General features: G+C 39.5%; 1 protein-coding gene across 1 annotated transcript in view; it reads left to right on the top strand.

The window, feature by feature from the left end:
• Positions 1-55: 55 nt before the first annotated feature.
• The window catches only part of NSL1 (NSL1 component of MIS12 kinetochore complex), a 29,200-nt gene continuing 15,237 nt past the window's right edge, over positions 56-14,018 (top strand). Inside the window, exons 1-4 of the mRNA XM_042445183.1 lie at positions 56-278; positions 3,031-3,109; positions 9,902-10,032; positions 12,226-12,280. Of these exons, the coding sequence (XP_042301117.1) occupies positions 90-278; positions 3,031-3,109; positions 9,902-10,032; positions 12,226-12,280 (454 nt within the window). The 5' untranslated portion in view covers positions 56-89. The remainder of the gene's footprint in view (positions 279-3,030; positions 3,110-9,901; positions 10,033-12,225; positions 12,281-14,018) is intronic.

Genomic DNA, 14,018 nt, shown 5'->3' with positions numbered 1-14,018 from the left:
CTCAGTGTGCAGCAGCCAATGGCGTCCGGGTCACTTCCGCTTTTGGGTGAAGGGCGGGGCCATGAACGGTTTTAGGAGGAGAGCGGGAAATGGCGGCTGGGAGGGAAGAGGCGCCTTCGCCCTCGGCCTCTTGCCCTCGGGACCCGCGGGTCCAGTGCCGCTCCCGGGGCTGGGCCTCCCAGCTGCTGGGCGACTACAGGCCTTTCCTGGAAAAGCTTGGGGCTGGTCAGCCCTTGGAGAACCAGGGCTTGGAGCAGGCTCTGGCCGAAGCGCTCTGGGTAAGACGTGGCCCCGGAGGAGGAAGGGAAGGGAAGGGGGCACCCTCCCAGTATCCTCCCAGTGGCACCACTAAGCTCACACCACGGTTGTTGTGTGTCTCCGTCGTAGAGGTGGAAGAGACACCCCCCAAAGACAGGGAGATAATGTTATTGATTATTGGTTATTGATTCTCTTAATGATTCTAACCAGAAATCATCAGGGAGACCAAGGAGCTGATTGGAAAGGAAACGTGTTTCAATTCTGAGCTGCAGCATTGTTCCCCGGTAGAAATCCATCCAAATTACTGGGACCCCAGGTTCAAAGCGGACCCAGTTTTTATGGCGGTTTGAAGAAAGAAAACTAGAAGTCACATTTCATTGGTTACGTTGAATTAAGCATTAACACCCCTGAATATTCATTGGATGTCCTAACATACGTCTCTATCCCTCGTCGGTTAGCCACCCGTAATAATAATGACTTATCTGTATGTTTTGTTTTGCTGTCCTCAAACTGTTTATGCAGTGCTTCCTTTTATTTGGGTTACAATTATAAGTTAGGAGCCAGTTCCAAATTGTTTGCGTTCCAAAACAGATAATGTAGCATGACCTAAAATGTCAGCCTTTGCTCTTAGTTCATGTCAGCACTATAATCTTCAGCTCTATTCAACCACACTGCGAATAATGAAATCCACAAATATCAAATCAGATCGAGGCAGGTTACAACAATCAAATACATCAACTACATACGCAATACATACACAAATAAAAATGGCATAATCCCCTTACCCCTCCCTCCTCTATTATGAAACTAAACAACAGTATTATCAAATACAGATTAAAATGAATTAAAAGAGACATAACGAGGCATCTTGGGGCAAGCCAGATCAATACAATGGGACGGTCAGTCAGGGAAGGCCTGCCGGAAGAGATCTGCCTTGGCAGCCTTCTTAAAGGAGTCAAGAGTGATGATAAGATGGATCTCTTCCAGCAAGTTGCTCCATAGTTTGGGAGTAGCGGATGAGAAGGTCCTCTGGGTAACCACAGTCAGCCTGGTCTTCCTTGGCTGCAGCCAGAGAAGTGTGGTTGTTGTGTGCCTTAGTCATAGAGTTGGAAGAGACACACCCCACCCCACCCCCCAGGGCAGGGACATACTAAAAACAAATGGGAGGACTTGCCCACAGGGAAGCCATACTTGCTCATAGAGAATATTGAAACAGGACAAAAACAATTGAAAGACTGTCTCGAGAGAGAGCCTGTCAGAGTGCTAGTTTTTCTTACATACCAAGTGGAATAACTTTCCTCCAGTTGATCCATGATCTCCTACTTTTTATAGATATAGTCTTCACTAACTCTGTAAAAACCTTACTGCATAAATTAAATGAAAAACTGAGTTATTGATCGCAAAGTCCATCGTTCTAAAGTATTTAAAAAGTTTACATCATAGACTGCTCCACTCTAAATAGGGCAAACTACTTGCAGCAATGTCCAGCGGCCCCATTGCGTCTGGGCAATTAATCTGAGCCAGGTTTTATTAGAGTATTTTGTGGAAGCTATCCAGGGTATTGAATTTAATTCGCTGAAGAAGTTCAACACAGGATAGCTCCCATAAAATGCTTCTGTTTTGTGTCCAGGAGTGCATTTGTACACTTAAAACTACTGTGCAAGCTATGCCTGTTTCTGAGAAGCCAGATCTGGCCACGATTACATTTGCAAGTATTGATAGATCTGTTCTTTGAATCAAAGTTAGAAGAAGGTTATCTTTCCAACATCGGTGTATCAGTATTTTTGCAGTCAAAACGGTGCTAAATGTCCATGTCCGCTGGCCCTTTTTTATTTTCCAGGGGTAAATAATTAAAAAGAACATGCACATTCCTAAATATCAAAGAACTTCCTACTACCAAGTCTATTCACATAATGACTTCCATCCAAAATGATGCAGCCACAGGACCTGTGTAAAGGAATCATTAGCAGTATTACATCTCCAGCAATTTGCTGATTTAGATGAAACTTTTCTTGAAACAACATTGTGGCAACCCCAAATGTAAGTTAGCTTTTTCCCTCCATCTGCTTTTGGCCTTAGACCAGTTGATTGAACATCTGGATATTTTACCAGATGTTAATGAAATAATAACATGTTTTTTCTGTATTCTTCTTACTGCCCCCACGATAGTCTTGTGCAAAGACAGAATGCTTGCCAGATAGTTTTGAAAATACTTGTCATTGTAGTGAGCATTAGTTATCACCGTTTCAGGAATTCTTCATATTGCCAATGGTTATTGGTGAATCATTTTGCATTCATTTTTTGATTACATGGATGGAATGCTGGAAGGAAGGTGTGGAATAACAGGAATTGTCTTCTGTATAAAATATTTTCTACCAAAAATGACAGTACTCAAAACTGTTTCTTCTGACTGATTATAAAGGGAGTGTGATCAGCCAAATCCTGTTGGTCAGTGCCTGGTGGTGTTCTGTCGTGTCACTGATAGCCTTACGTTGAAGGGTGTTGGCAAATTTAAGGTAGAATAATGATATGCATTGAACATCTGTGAAGTAGCCATATGGCCTCAAATTTAGCCCACTCATTAATCATCTTTTCAGCATCCCTCCCAGTTTTTGCCAACCAGCTTTACTTCATAATTTGCTATGTTCTTTCCATAGAAGTAGAGGAAAAAGTATGATTGATGGTACAGGGAATGTTCAGGTTATTGTGAAAAATTGTATTACACTTGCAAAGCAGCATTTTTAAAAGTTGTCATGTATACATTTTTTACAGAACTTTGAAACAGCTGTACAAGAGAACATTACTGTTAATGGACAGCCATGGCAGGAGTCATCAGATGATCTTCAAAATGGTACAAAAACTATGGCATGTGATTTCTTTTGTGCTTCATTATTTAATACTTTGGTTGGGTCTCACTGACAAAAATAATTATTATAAGTGTGCATTCATCTATTCTATTTAATGAGGCTAATACTAAATGTGCTTCAGATCAAATGCTCGGTTCTACTGCTTTATTTCAGAGGTATTCATATGTTAATATGGCTCCCCCCCACACATATACAATTTATGGGTTGTGATTGCTTAGTGCTTAAGATGCCAATTCTGTCGATCAGAAGGTTGGCAGTTCAAGGTCCAAGTGCTGCATAATGGATGAGCCACTAATCCCAACTTCTGCCAATTTAACAGTTTGAAAGTATGCAAATGCAAGTAGATAAATAGGTACCACTTTGGTGGGAAAGTAACAGCTTTCAGTGCAGTCATGCTGGCCACATGACCACCAGAGCAGTCCTTGGACAACACTGGCCCTTCAACTTAGTAATGGAGATGAGCACTGCCCCCTGCAGTTGGTTACAACTGGACATTCATGTCAGGGGACTACCTTTATCTTTTACCTTTACACAATGTGCATTAAAGAAATTGTATTCTATCTCCTCCCATCAATAATAAGCATTACGTGACTTGGGGAAGGATATTAAACTAGATAGGATCTCTTCGATCTTGGAGTTCTTCAACTCTAAATGTGTGCAGTACAAATGTAGCCTGAGGTAGGCTTATGCTGAACATTAAGTGAGTTGTCATCCTGGTTATGGAAAACATAATCCAAAGTATAAAACTAGATATCATTATAGGAGATGTCAGTAGGTTAAAAGCGCTAGAATTTAGATCAGAATTTAAGGTTCAGAAGAGGGGACTAGCCTAACTTTACTGCCATCTTCTGGCTCACTAGATTAGTTCAGAGAACAATTTATAATTGTGCAAGCCAGTATCTTATTATTGAAAAGAAGTACAGTGGTACCTCGGGTTACGAAATTAATTCGTTCCGCGGCTAATTTCGTAACCCGAAAAACCTTCGTAAGCCGAATTGCCATAGGCGCTAATGGAAAAAATAGCTCTCTGCTGCCCTCCGGTGGCGGCCTTTCCATTTAAAACAGCGCCGGGGTTTTTTCGTAACCCGAAAAAACCTTCGTAAGCCGAAACAATAAATCCCTATGGGATTTTTTCGTATCCCGAAAAATTCGTAAGCTGGGTAATTCGTATCCCGGGGTACCACTGTATGAATTAGTAATGTTTGAATACTCACAGAAAATAAAGGGGAAATTGGAGATTCCTGATAGCTCCCATTAATTGCAATGACCAAAACTTTTAAATTCAACAATAAGTTTATATTGCGGTTTTATTTAACAACAGTTCTTAGCATGTAAATTCAGAGAATATACAACAACATTTTATCTGAACAGCAAGCCACACAGTTGTTCCCATATTAGTGAAACTAACATTTAAAATGAGGTAAGGAAATTGTGCCTTTTCAAGTGAATCATTTAAGACGTATTATTGTGAAAACTACCATGTATAGATATTGATATCATGACATCTGCTTCCATAAATATAACTTCCTGAGCAAAACTATGGCACGTTACAGACTGCCCCTTTGGGGCGGCCTGTAGGCGCACCTTTCCCCGCCGGATCGGGGCCTCAGCGGCCAGAACGGCAGCCGCTGAAGCCCCGATCCACCGCTTTCCGGGCTGTGAGGAAGCGGCAAAAAGCTGCTTCCCCGCAGCCTGGAAAGGGGTGTCCTCGGGGCTTCAAGCCCCAAGGACACCCCGCGGCGGTGGGGAGGAGGAGAAAGGGGGCGCTTGGCCCCTTTCTCCTTTGGTCCGCTGGGCTCAGCCGTCTGAAGGCTGCGCCCAGCGGACCAAACCAGGAAGGAGCTCCGAAACGGAGCTCCTTCCGGGATCGCGGAAAGGGCGCCCTAGGCGCCCTGCCGCGACCCCAATACGTCACAACCGCGCCGCCTCATTTGGAGGCGCGGTCGTGACGTATTGATGGCGGCGGCCGTGTGGAACAGCTGCCGCCATTTTGTGCACGCAGAGCGCACACTAGGGTTAGGGGGTGCGGAAGCACTGCCCCGTCCTAACCCTAGTACGCGTTCTGCGTGTACTTTTTAGCCCGTCTGTAACGGGCCAAAGGAACACTAAACTCATTTCTTTATCAATTCATTTACTTTATAAGTATTGCCATTTGAAACTTGTGGTGTTTTAAATGGAAGATTTGAGGATGGGAAATTTAAGGAAAGGAATGGAGATATTTGTTATGAAAGTACACTGGTCCCCCGGGTTACGAAATACCCAGGTTACGAAATTTTCGGGATACGAAAAAATCCCATAGGGATTTATTGTTTCGGCTTACGAAGGTTTTTTCGGGTTACGAAAAAACCTCGGCGCTATTTTCAATGGAGCCGCGGCGGAGCCGCGGCTTTTTCCCCATTAGCGCCTATGGGCTATTCGGCTTACGAAGTATCCCGGGTTACGAAAGCGGCGGCGGAACGAATTAATTTCGTAACCCGGGGTACCAGTGTATGTTAGGGGATGTAGCAGCTGACAGTCAGAATGTCAGTGCTGTAATGTAAATATGTGTGTGTATGTTTATGTGTATGTCTGATGTGTTATGTGTTTTCATCTGCATAAATGTTTAATAAAAGTATTTTATTTAAAAAAATAAAAAACCTTTGAATTAATAATACATTAACATCTCTTTGTACTTTTGAGGATGAATCACTTATCACCTCTGTATGTACCTAGCAAACAGTTAACCTACAAAGAAATTGTGAGCAGGATGAAAGAAATATTATTCATCCAAACATTTTAAGGTAATTTTTGATCATTCCATTACATTTTTTCAGATAAATTCATAATACAGTTCACCCGCATTATATGCGGCTTTCAGCATATGCTGAAAGCCGCGGGGGGCGGCACATCCCATCCGGATGAATGGGGCATGCACTCATGGCGCAGTCACGCCGCCGCATGCACAAGCCCCATTCACTTGAATGAGGCTTAGCAAGCACGGTGTTTGGCTTATGCGGGGGGGTCCGGAACGGATCCCCCACGTAAGACAAGGGCGGACTGTACATCCTTCGTGGCAGGTGTTGACAACAAGCAGTTTATGGGCTACATTTGTCCATTAACGTTTTTGAAGCCAGCTTTGTGGGATTTACCACCATGCTGCAAACCTTTTGACAGGGTGGCAGCACACACCACTTTCCCTTTACGCACACAAACCTTTCAAACCACATAATGCTTCCAGGAGTGTTACCGAAGCACAACTTACCTTAAAAACAAGGATTGTGCTTCTTACAGTGTTGGGATGTGAGCTCATTGGGTTCAAGAAAGCAATTTGGCCTATCATGTTCTTCAAATTAATTTAGTTTCCTTTATGCCAGTGGTTCCAAAATTTGGGTTCTCTAAATGTTTTAGACTTCAGCTCCCAGAATTCCTGATTGTTGGACAAACTGGATAGGGCTTCTGGGAGATAAAGTCCAAAACATCTGGAGGATTAAAGTTTGGGAAACACTCTTTAAGTTGTAATTAATTTTGTGACTTTTGTTAAAATTTTCATTCTTGATTAGGTATTCATTTGTTTAATTTTAAAAATCCAGAAGATCATATAATAGCAAGCATGGACTAATTTACTTTTTCTCATTTTGATTTTTTTATTGATAAATTTCTGCATTTGAACTCATCATTTGAGAATTTCATTTCTAAACTGATTTACCACACAAAATAAAATGAGAGGCTTGAAATCAAGACTTCAGTGAATCTCAAAAATATAGTATACCTATATTAGTCACATGGACCAACAATCCTATACATGTTTGGTGTAGCATAAACATTTATCAGTGCAGTTATGCTGAATCCAAGAGTTATGCAACAAGTGCCTTGGTCTTCAACTCACTCATTTTGCAACTCCACACCTATCAGTTGAAAAGTGAAAGAGAGGGCTCTGTATGTAAAGTCAAAGGCTTTCATGGCCAGCATCCATAGTTTTTGTGGGTTTTTCGGGCTATGTGGCCATGTTCTAGCTGAGTTCTTTTCTGACGTTTTGCCAGCATCTGCTGGCGAAACGTCAGAAAGAAACTCAACTAGAACATGGCCACATAGCCCGAAACACCCAAAAAAAACTGAGGGCTCTGTATATTTGCAAAATGATTGGCTGGACAAAGGAGTGTAATGATACAACTTCTGAGCAAGCACAGTTGCTTATCCAACAATTTTTACATTGGCATAGTGATATAATTGAATTCTAGTAATGGTCACCTATGCTTTAATGATAATACATTGACACACAAGTATTAATATATTTCAGTTTTCACTGAGCTTAATCTAAAGAATATTGTAAAAACCAATAAGAACAGACTCAAAAGTGGGTTTCATGCTTGTGGTCACTGAACAGGAAAAGCTCCCTTTCCTGAACTAATCAGTGTCCCTTGTTATCTATATTGTTTAAATTAAACTGTGGTTTGTTCAGCTAGCAAAGATTAAGCCATGGTTTATGGTCATAGCTTCCCAAGCTATATTTCAAACTTTAAATGAAGCAGAGATTCCTTGGGGTTTGGACATAATAAGGAACTATTCTTAGTTTAAATGTGGGAGAAACACCATCTGTTTGCTTCTTAGCAGATGCTTCCTGTCCTTCCTTCAGTGTACATAAGTGTAAATAAAGAGAAGGATGAGTGTATGAGACTGAACTTTGCTGCTGTTTGCACATAATTTAGCATTACATCTGAACAAGATCTATGAAAATGAATTAGATGTGAGTGCCAAGATGGTGTAGTGGTTTGAGTATTGGACTATGACTCTGGAGATCAGGGTTCAATTCCTCGCTCGGCCATGAAATCCATTGGGTGGCCCTGGGTACGTTACACTCTCTCAGCCTCAGGGGACGGCAGTGGCAAACCTCCTCAATAAATCTTGCCAAGAAAAAAACCATGAGAGGTTTGCCTTAGGGTTGCCATAAATCAGAAATGACTTGAGGATGCAGAACAAAATAACAACAACAATAATAATATTTTACAGTATATTCTGTTTTTGACCAAAATTGGTACTCAAAGCAGCTCACAATTCATTAAAAACATATGAAAATAGAATTAAACTTTTTTACAATAGTAACACAATCCAAACTCAAGTTAAAGAATAAAAAACAAAAAGATAAAAAGCTATTAAAATTGTTCAGTTAAAATGATATAGCACTCTCAACAAATAATCTCTTGATCCTTAATAATTGGGCATTGGTCTTGTTTTAATCATGGTATACAATGACTTTCCAGATTTTGGGAATAAAATTTTAATATGGGAAGTTTAAAGAAATGGATGTTGCAGCCCACATTTAAATTAAGATGAACAGGAGTGCATAGGTTGATATATTTTGGAAGTGCCTGTTGTTGTTTTAAATGTATGAAACAATATAAACATCTGTAGTGAAAATATAAGCAGTATACTTAAGTGTAGTGATTATATATATAAAGATTACTTCTAATTTTAACTGTAAAGTAGAAAGTTCATTGAATATTGTTGATTTCTCCTTTGAAATATTCCTAGAAATTAGTTGCTACCCCATCTAGTCATCTTGTAGGTCTCCAAACAACTTTCCTTAGTATTTTTCTTTTGTTTTACCATATTTATCCAGTAGAGGCTGCTCAAAATACAGAGCTGTCTATATCATTAGGCATCAAGTTATTTTTGCTAATAAATTATCACAAATATCAACATAGGAAGCCATCCATGAGAAGAGGAAGTGGATGTTATCTCATGTCCTAATAAAAGCCTTCTAGTGTCATGATGGGGCACTTTGTGTTTTCTGATTCTTTTGAGTTAAATAGACACCTTATATAAAGCTAATCTGACATCTGTTCCTTACAGTAATTTTGTTTGAGCGGTTGCTCATATTTTCATGGAGTCCTAAAGAAATATTCAGGAGAGTGCCAGCTTCTTATAATTGTCTTAGACCTGCTTCTTTTAATTGAGAGAAATAAAAAGTCTTTATTTTAATCACTGAAGACTGTGGTCACACCTAATATCCCTTCTTCCTCTACCTCTAAATAGCATGAATTTTTAATAAATAGTGAATTAAGAACTTCATTTTACACTAGAAAAAGCTAATTAAAGCATTTGTTGACGTTCAGGAATCTTAGATCAAGTTCATCTTGTTTTTGTTGGAAGACTTTTTGCATTCTCTCTTCCCCTCCTTAGGTAGATTTTCCTGCATGCAAATCCCGCTTTCTCTCCTCTTGCAAACATCCCATTTGCTCCTACTGAATCACAGGACAATAATTTTGCAAAATGGTAAACCATGTATGTGATTCAGGTCACACACCCTTTTGGGAAGCTCTCTCAAAAAGATTTTTTTCCTGCCCTGTTGGGTCCCCATCTTCCTCTTCTCTCAACTTTCTTTGGAAGGATGGTGAGAGAAAGGTTTCTACTTGACCTGAACTATTCATTAGCTAAATTAGGATATAGCTTCTATGTATATGTCATGTAATAAAGTTTATTCGGTCATTGACCAGCATATGTATATGTAGATTAAAGCCATTGTTTGTTTAAACTGCAAGCTACTTGGGTTTGTTCAGACTCAGTTCTTAGAGAAGCATTTTTCGGCTAATCTGCTGATTTAAAGCTAGACTCTGTTTATTTTTCTGGAAACAGGGTGGGAAGACACTTCAGCCGTGCATTTCTTAGCATTCCTAGAGACCACTTGGATCAAAGTTTTTCTGGGACAAAGCACACCCTTCTTGCAGAGAAGTTGCAAACATACTATTCACATACTTCATTTTCATGTATTAACTTTTAATATTTTTCTTTTGAATTAGATGCAGACATCAAACTCCTAGAAGATCGGCTTGATGATTTAATAGTACAAGTAGCTTCCAAGCGTAATCAGTATCCCAGAGAAGTTCAAGTACAGGTTGTCAAAGCCCTTAAAGCACAGCAAAAATTGTTGGTGAGTAAACCTAATTCTTAGTTTTCTGGGGAAAGTTATATGTTTTTAAAGGAAAACTGAATTATCAGTCATTTTGCTTATGGATAGGCTAGTGACAGAGCTTAGAAATATGCTTTTAAAAAAAACAAACACTATAGCTTCTGGAATCACCCAAGTTGTGCTTATTGAATGAGTCTGGAAAGTGTAATCCAAAAAAGTCACTTTTCTTAGTCAGGTCAGCAAGTATTTATAGGTGTCCAAAACTGGGATTTATTATAGTGCTATTAAATGGATAATATAATGTATCAAGTAAGAATTGCCCATTCAGATTTTGTTTCATCCACGAGTGGTAGCTAGCCTTGTTTGTGCCACACTCTTGTCAGCCTTCCTCATATTCAATGAAGGTATCATAACACTAACCTTCTTGGAGTGTTGCAAGTATTACTAATGTGAATGTAAAGTGGTTTTGATAGCTGAGATATGGCATTTACATGCTGCACAATCTGAAGACGTGTGGAAACTGCCCTGGCTAATTACACATGGGTGGCTTCGATCTGCTCCAGGGACATGCCGTCTACATGCTGCATGCCCCCAGAGCGCCCAGAAGCCACCCTGGGGCTGCAGTGGGCCCGTCAAAGGCAACCCTTTACTAGTCCAAATAGGAACCTATCTTTTCTGTTCCTATTTGGGCTGGCATCAGGATGTATTGGGGCCATGCCATGTGATTGCCGCAGCCCTGGGGCAACCAGTTCTGGAGCAGCTCCAATCTGTCCTTTTCGGACCATCTGTTTCGGCCCACAGTCAGTTGATGCCGAGCGGTTAGGTTGCTATACATACCTAGCCAATTACTAAAATTTATCTTAAATTGGCAGTGATCCATTTGTGTATTTGAGAAAGGTATTTCAGAAACCATTTACGTTGTGGAGGCTTTAAAACTGAGGAAAAGAAGAGAAAATTGGAACAGGAACGGTTGACACTGTTGCTATCTTGATTTTAAGTGTACATGCATTAATTAAACTACTTTTAGGAGCTTTTAAAGAATATTTTAATGTATTTTTAAAATGTTTTTATATTAGTATTGTTTTAATTGGCTTTTATTTGTTAATTGCCTCAGGAGCCCTTGTGGGCTGGGAGGTGATACAGAAATTCTTCAAATAAATAAATAATAACAAAAATTCCTGCTGCCATCCTTTACTCAGGTAAATAGATTTCAAAGAGGAAATTCATGTGTTTTGAGGGGAAATATTCCCATTCGTAAAAGTTGCCTCTAAGCACAGTTTACTACATTTCATAAAAATGTTGGTTCAAGATGTTGTCCAAATAAAAAATTATTTAAAATCCTTGGAGATCATGTGCACTGATTATATTAAAACGCTTATATCCCAACCGTCCTTTAGTGATTTCTGAACAACAAATCTGGGGTTATGCCATTTTATGTTCACATCAGTCCTGTGTGGTGTCTTGCTCATTTCCAGCCAACCTGCTTCACAGCTAATTAGTTGTTGAACATAGCTTTTTACCATGCCTAAATCCAAGAGTTACCCAGTCTACCATACTAGGATTAGATATCTCATGGAGATGCTGCTACTTTTTCTCTGTCACTAGCATCCCAATAATAATTAGTTTGTCACATCAGTGTGACATGAAATTCCCTTCCCCTACCACTGTCAGTCTGTATTGGAGGCATGCAGCATGAGTTATGATATGAATCATTTCACTAAACATGGAATGGTTGTAGCTTTGAAACCTGAGTCTTGTTCATGGTCCCAGCAAGAGTAGGCTTATTGAATCAGTTGTATAGTGGTGAGTCAGCACTTACAAAAATCTCATTTATTTAATTGGTCTACTTTGGTTGAGGTTAAAAATAGTCATTAGGCTGGATATCTTGTACTGGCTTGTTAGAGTTTTTGAGTGGGATGTGAACTTTCAAGAGACTATAAAGTAAACCTAATTCCTAAACTTACAATGGCAAACACTAATTGCATTGCAATAAGAAAGCAAAATAAATATGTTTTTATTGTTTCAAGTTTTGAAACACCTGATTCTATTGAGTAAACTTTATTATATCCCTGTCTTACTGAGCCCAGGTTCCTCCCCTCTGCTTTTTTTGTACATAAAAGAAATACATTCTAATAACAAATGCCATGGGGGGGGGGGATTAAAATTTAAAACAAGCCCAGTGCTTAGCAGAAGATGCTATGTTTCTTTATGCAGGACTGCTATCAAACTACTGCGAATCTTCAAAAAATAACACCGAAACCTTCTCAAGGTAAATTGTCTGAGACAGTGAAATTATATAGTTTAATGCTAATTGAAAAGTGATGTAAATATGGCATTATTATTTTTTGATTGTGTATAGTCACATGTTATAATATCTCATCTGTTCTTTTCCAGAGGAGTAACTATTAGTCTGCTAAAGCATAATAGCTTTGTGTTTAAAGTGTTTAAGGGTAGCAGACATCCTCTAGAGTAGACCTATTGAATCCACTAGATTTATTGACTAGAATCCACATAATCAGTACAGGAAATCTTATTCTATGATGGCAGATATGCATACAGACATGGATGGAGAGATAGACAAAATAAGTCTTTACAACAATCTGTACGGCCAGCTCTGAACAGTGTTGCATAACTGCCAAAAAGAGCATGGTTCTTTCTCCTTCCACATACCCATTTTAACTGGCAGTTTTGAAGACTGAACAAAGAACCATCAGCATGCAAAATAGGTGTCCTGCCAATGAGTTCACGGTTTCTCCCCATGGTTAGCCGATCATTCAAGGCAATATGAGTTGTGCCACTTTCTTTGTGTGATTATCTCTAGTAGTTACTAAACTAATAGTTTTAACAAATTTAATTTTTTATTGTTAAGTTTGTCTTGAATTTGGACAACATTTTCTCTAACAGAGGAGTTCCATTTCCTGTATAGCAAAAGATTTCCCATATGGCTTTAGTCTCAAATATCCAGTGAAGTCCAGTGCTTAAGGCAATTTTTTGTAAATCTCACTGGAGGTCTGTGGTGGCTGGGTTCCCAGTCACCTGAAAACTTCTCCTGAACTACAAAGGGTTAATCTGGGAGGAGGTACATGCTAATGAGAGATGACATCACATGATAATGAGCAGCTACATCATAGCTGACGTAAGGCTCACTTGGCCAATCAACAGTGCCAGAGCGGCAGTTTCAAAAGATTCCAAGAGAGGGCTTTAAATACCCCTGTAGGACCAGGTGAAATTATATAGTTTAATGCTAATTGAAAAGTGATGTAAATATGGCATTATTATTTTTTGATTGTTGTATAGTCACATGTTATAATATCTCATCTGTTCTTTTCCAGAGGAGTAACTATTAGTCTGCTAAAGCAAATAGCTTTGTGTTTAAAGTGTTTAAGGGTACAACACCTCTAGAGTAGACCTATGAATCCACTAGATTTTGACTAGAATCCACATAATCAGTACAGGAAATCTATTCTATGATGGCAGATATGCATACAGCATGGATGGAGAGATAGACAAATAAGTCTTTACACAATCTGTACGGCCAGCTCTGAACAGTGTTGCATAACTGCCAAAAAGAGCAGGGTTCTTTCTCCTTCCACATACCCATTTAACTGGCAGTTTTGAAGACTGAACAAAGAACCATCAGCATGCAAAATAGGTGTCCTGCCAATGAGTTCACGGTTTCTCCCCATGGTTAGCCGATCATTCAAGGCAATAGTGTTGTGCAACTTTCTTGTGTGATTACTCTAGTAGTTACTAAACTAATAGTTTTAACAAATTTAATTTTTTATTGTTAAGTTTGTCTTGAATTTGGACAACATTTCTCTAACAGAGGAGTTCCATTTCCTGTATAGCAAAAGATTTCCCATATGGCTTTAGTCTCAAATATCCAGTGAAGTCCAGTGCTTAAGGCAATTTTTTGTAAATCTCACTGGAGGCTGTGGTGGCTGGGTTCCCAGTCACCTGAAAACTTCTCCTGAACTACAAAGGGTTAATCTGGGAGAGTACATGCG

Source organism: Sceloporus undulatus, chromosome 1 (assembly GCF_019175285.1).
Source record: "Sceloporus undulatus isolate JIND9_A2432 ecotype Alabama chromosome 1, SceUnd_v1.1, whole genome shotgun sequence".
NCBI lineage: Eukaryota > Metazoa > Chordata > Lepidosauria > Squamata > Phrynosomatidae > Sceloporus > Sceloporus undulatus.
This window is presented reverse-complemented; position numbering and strand designations above follow the sequence as displayed.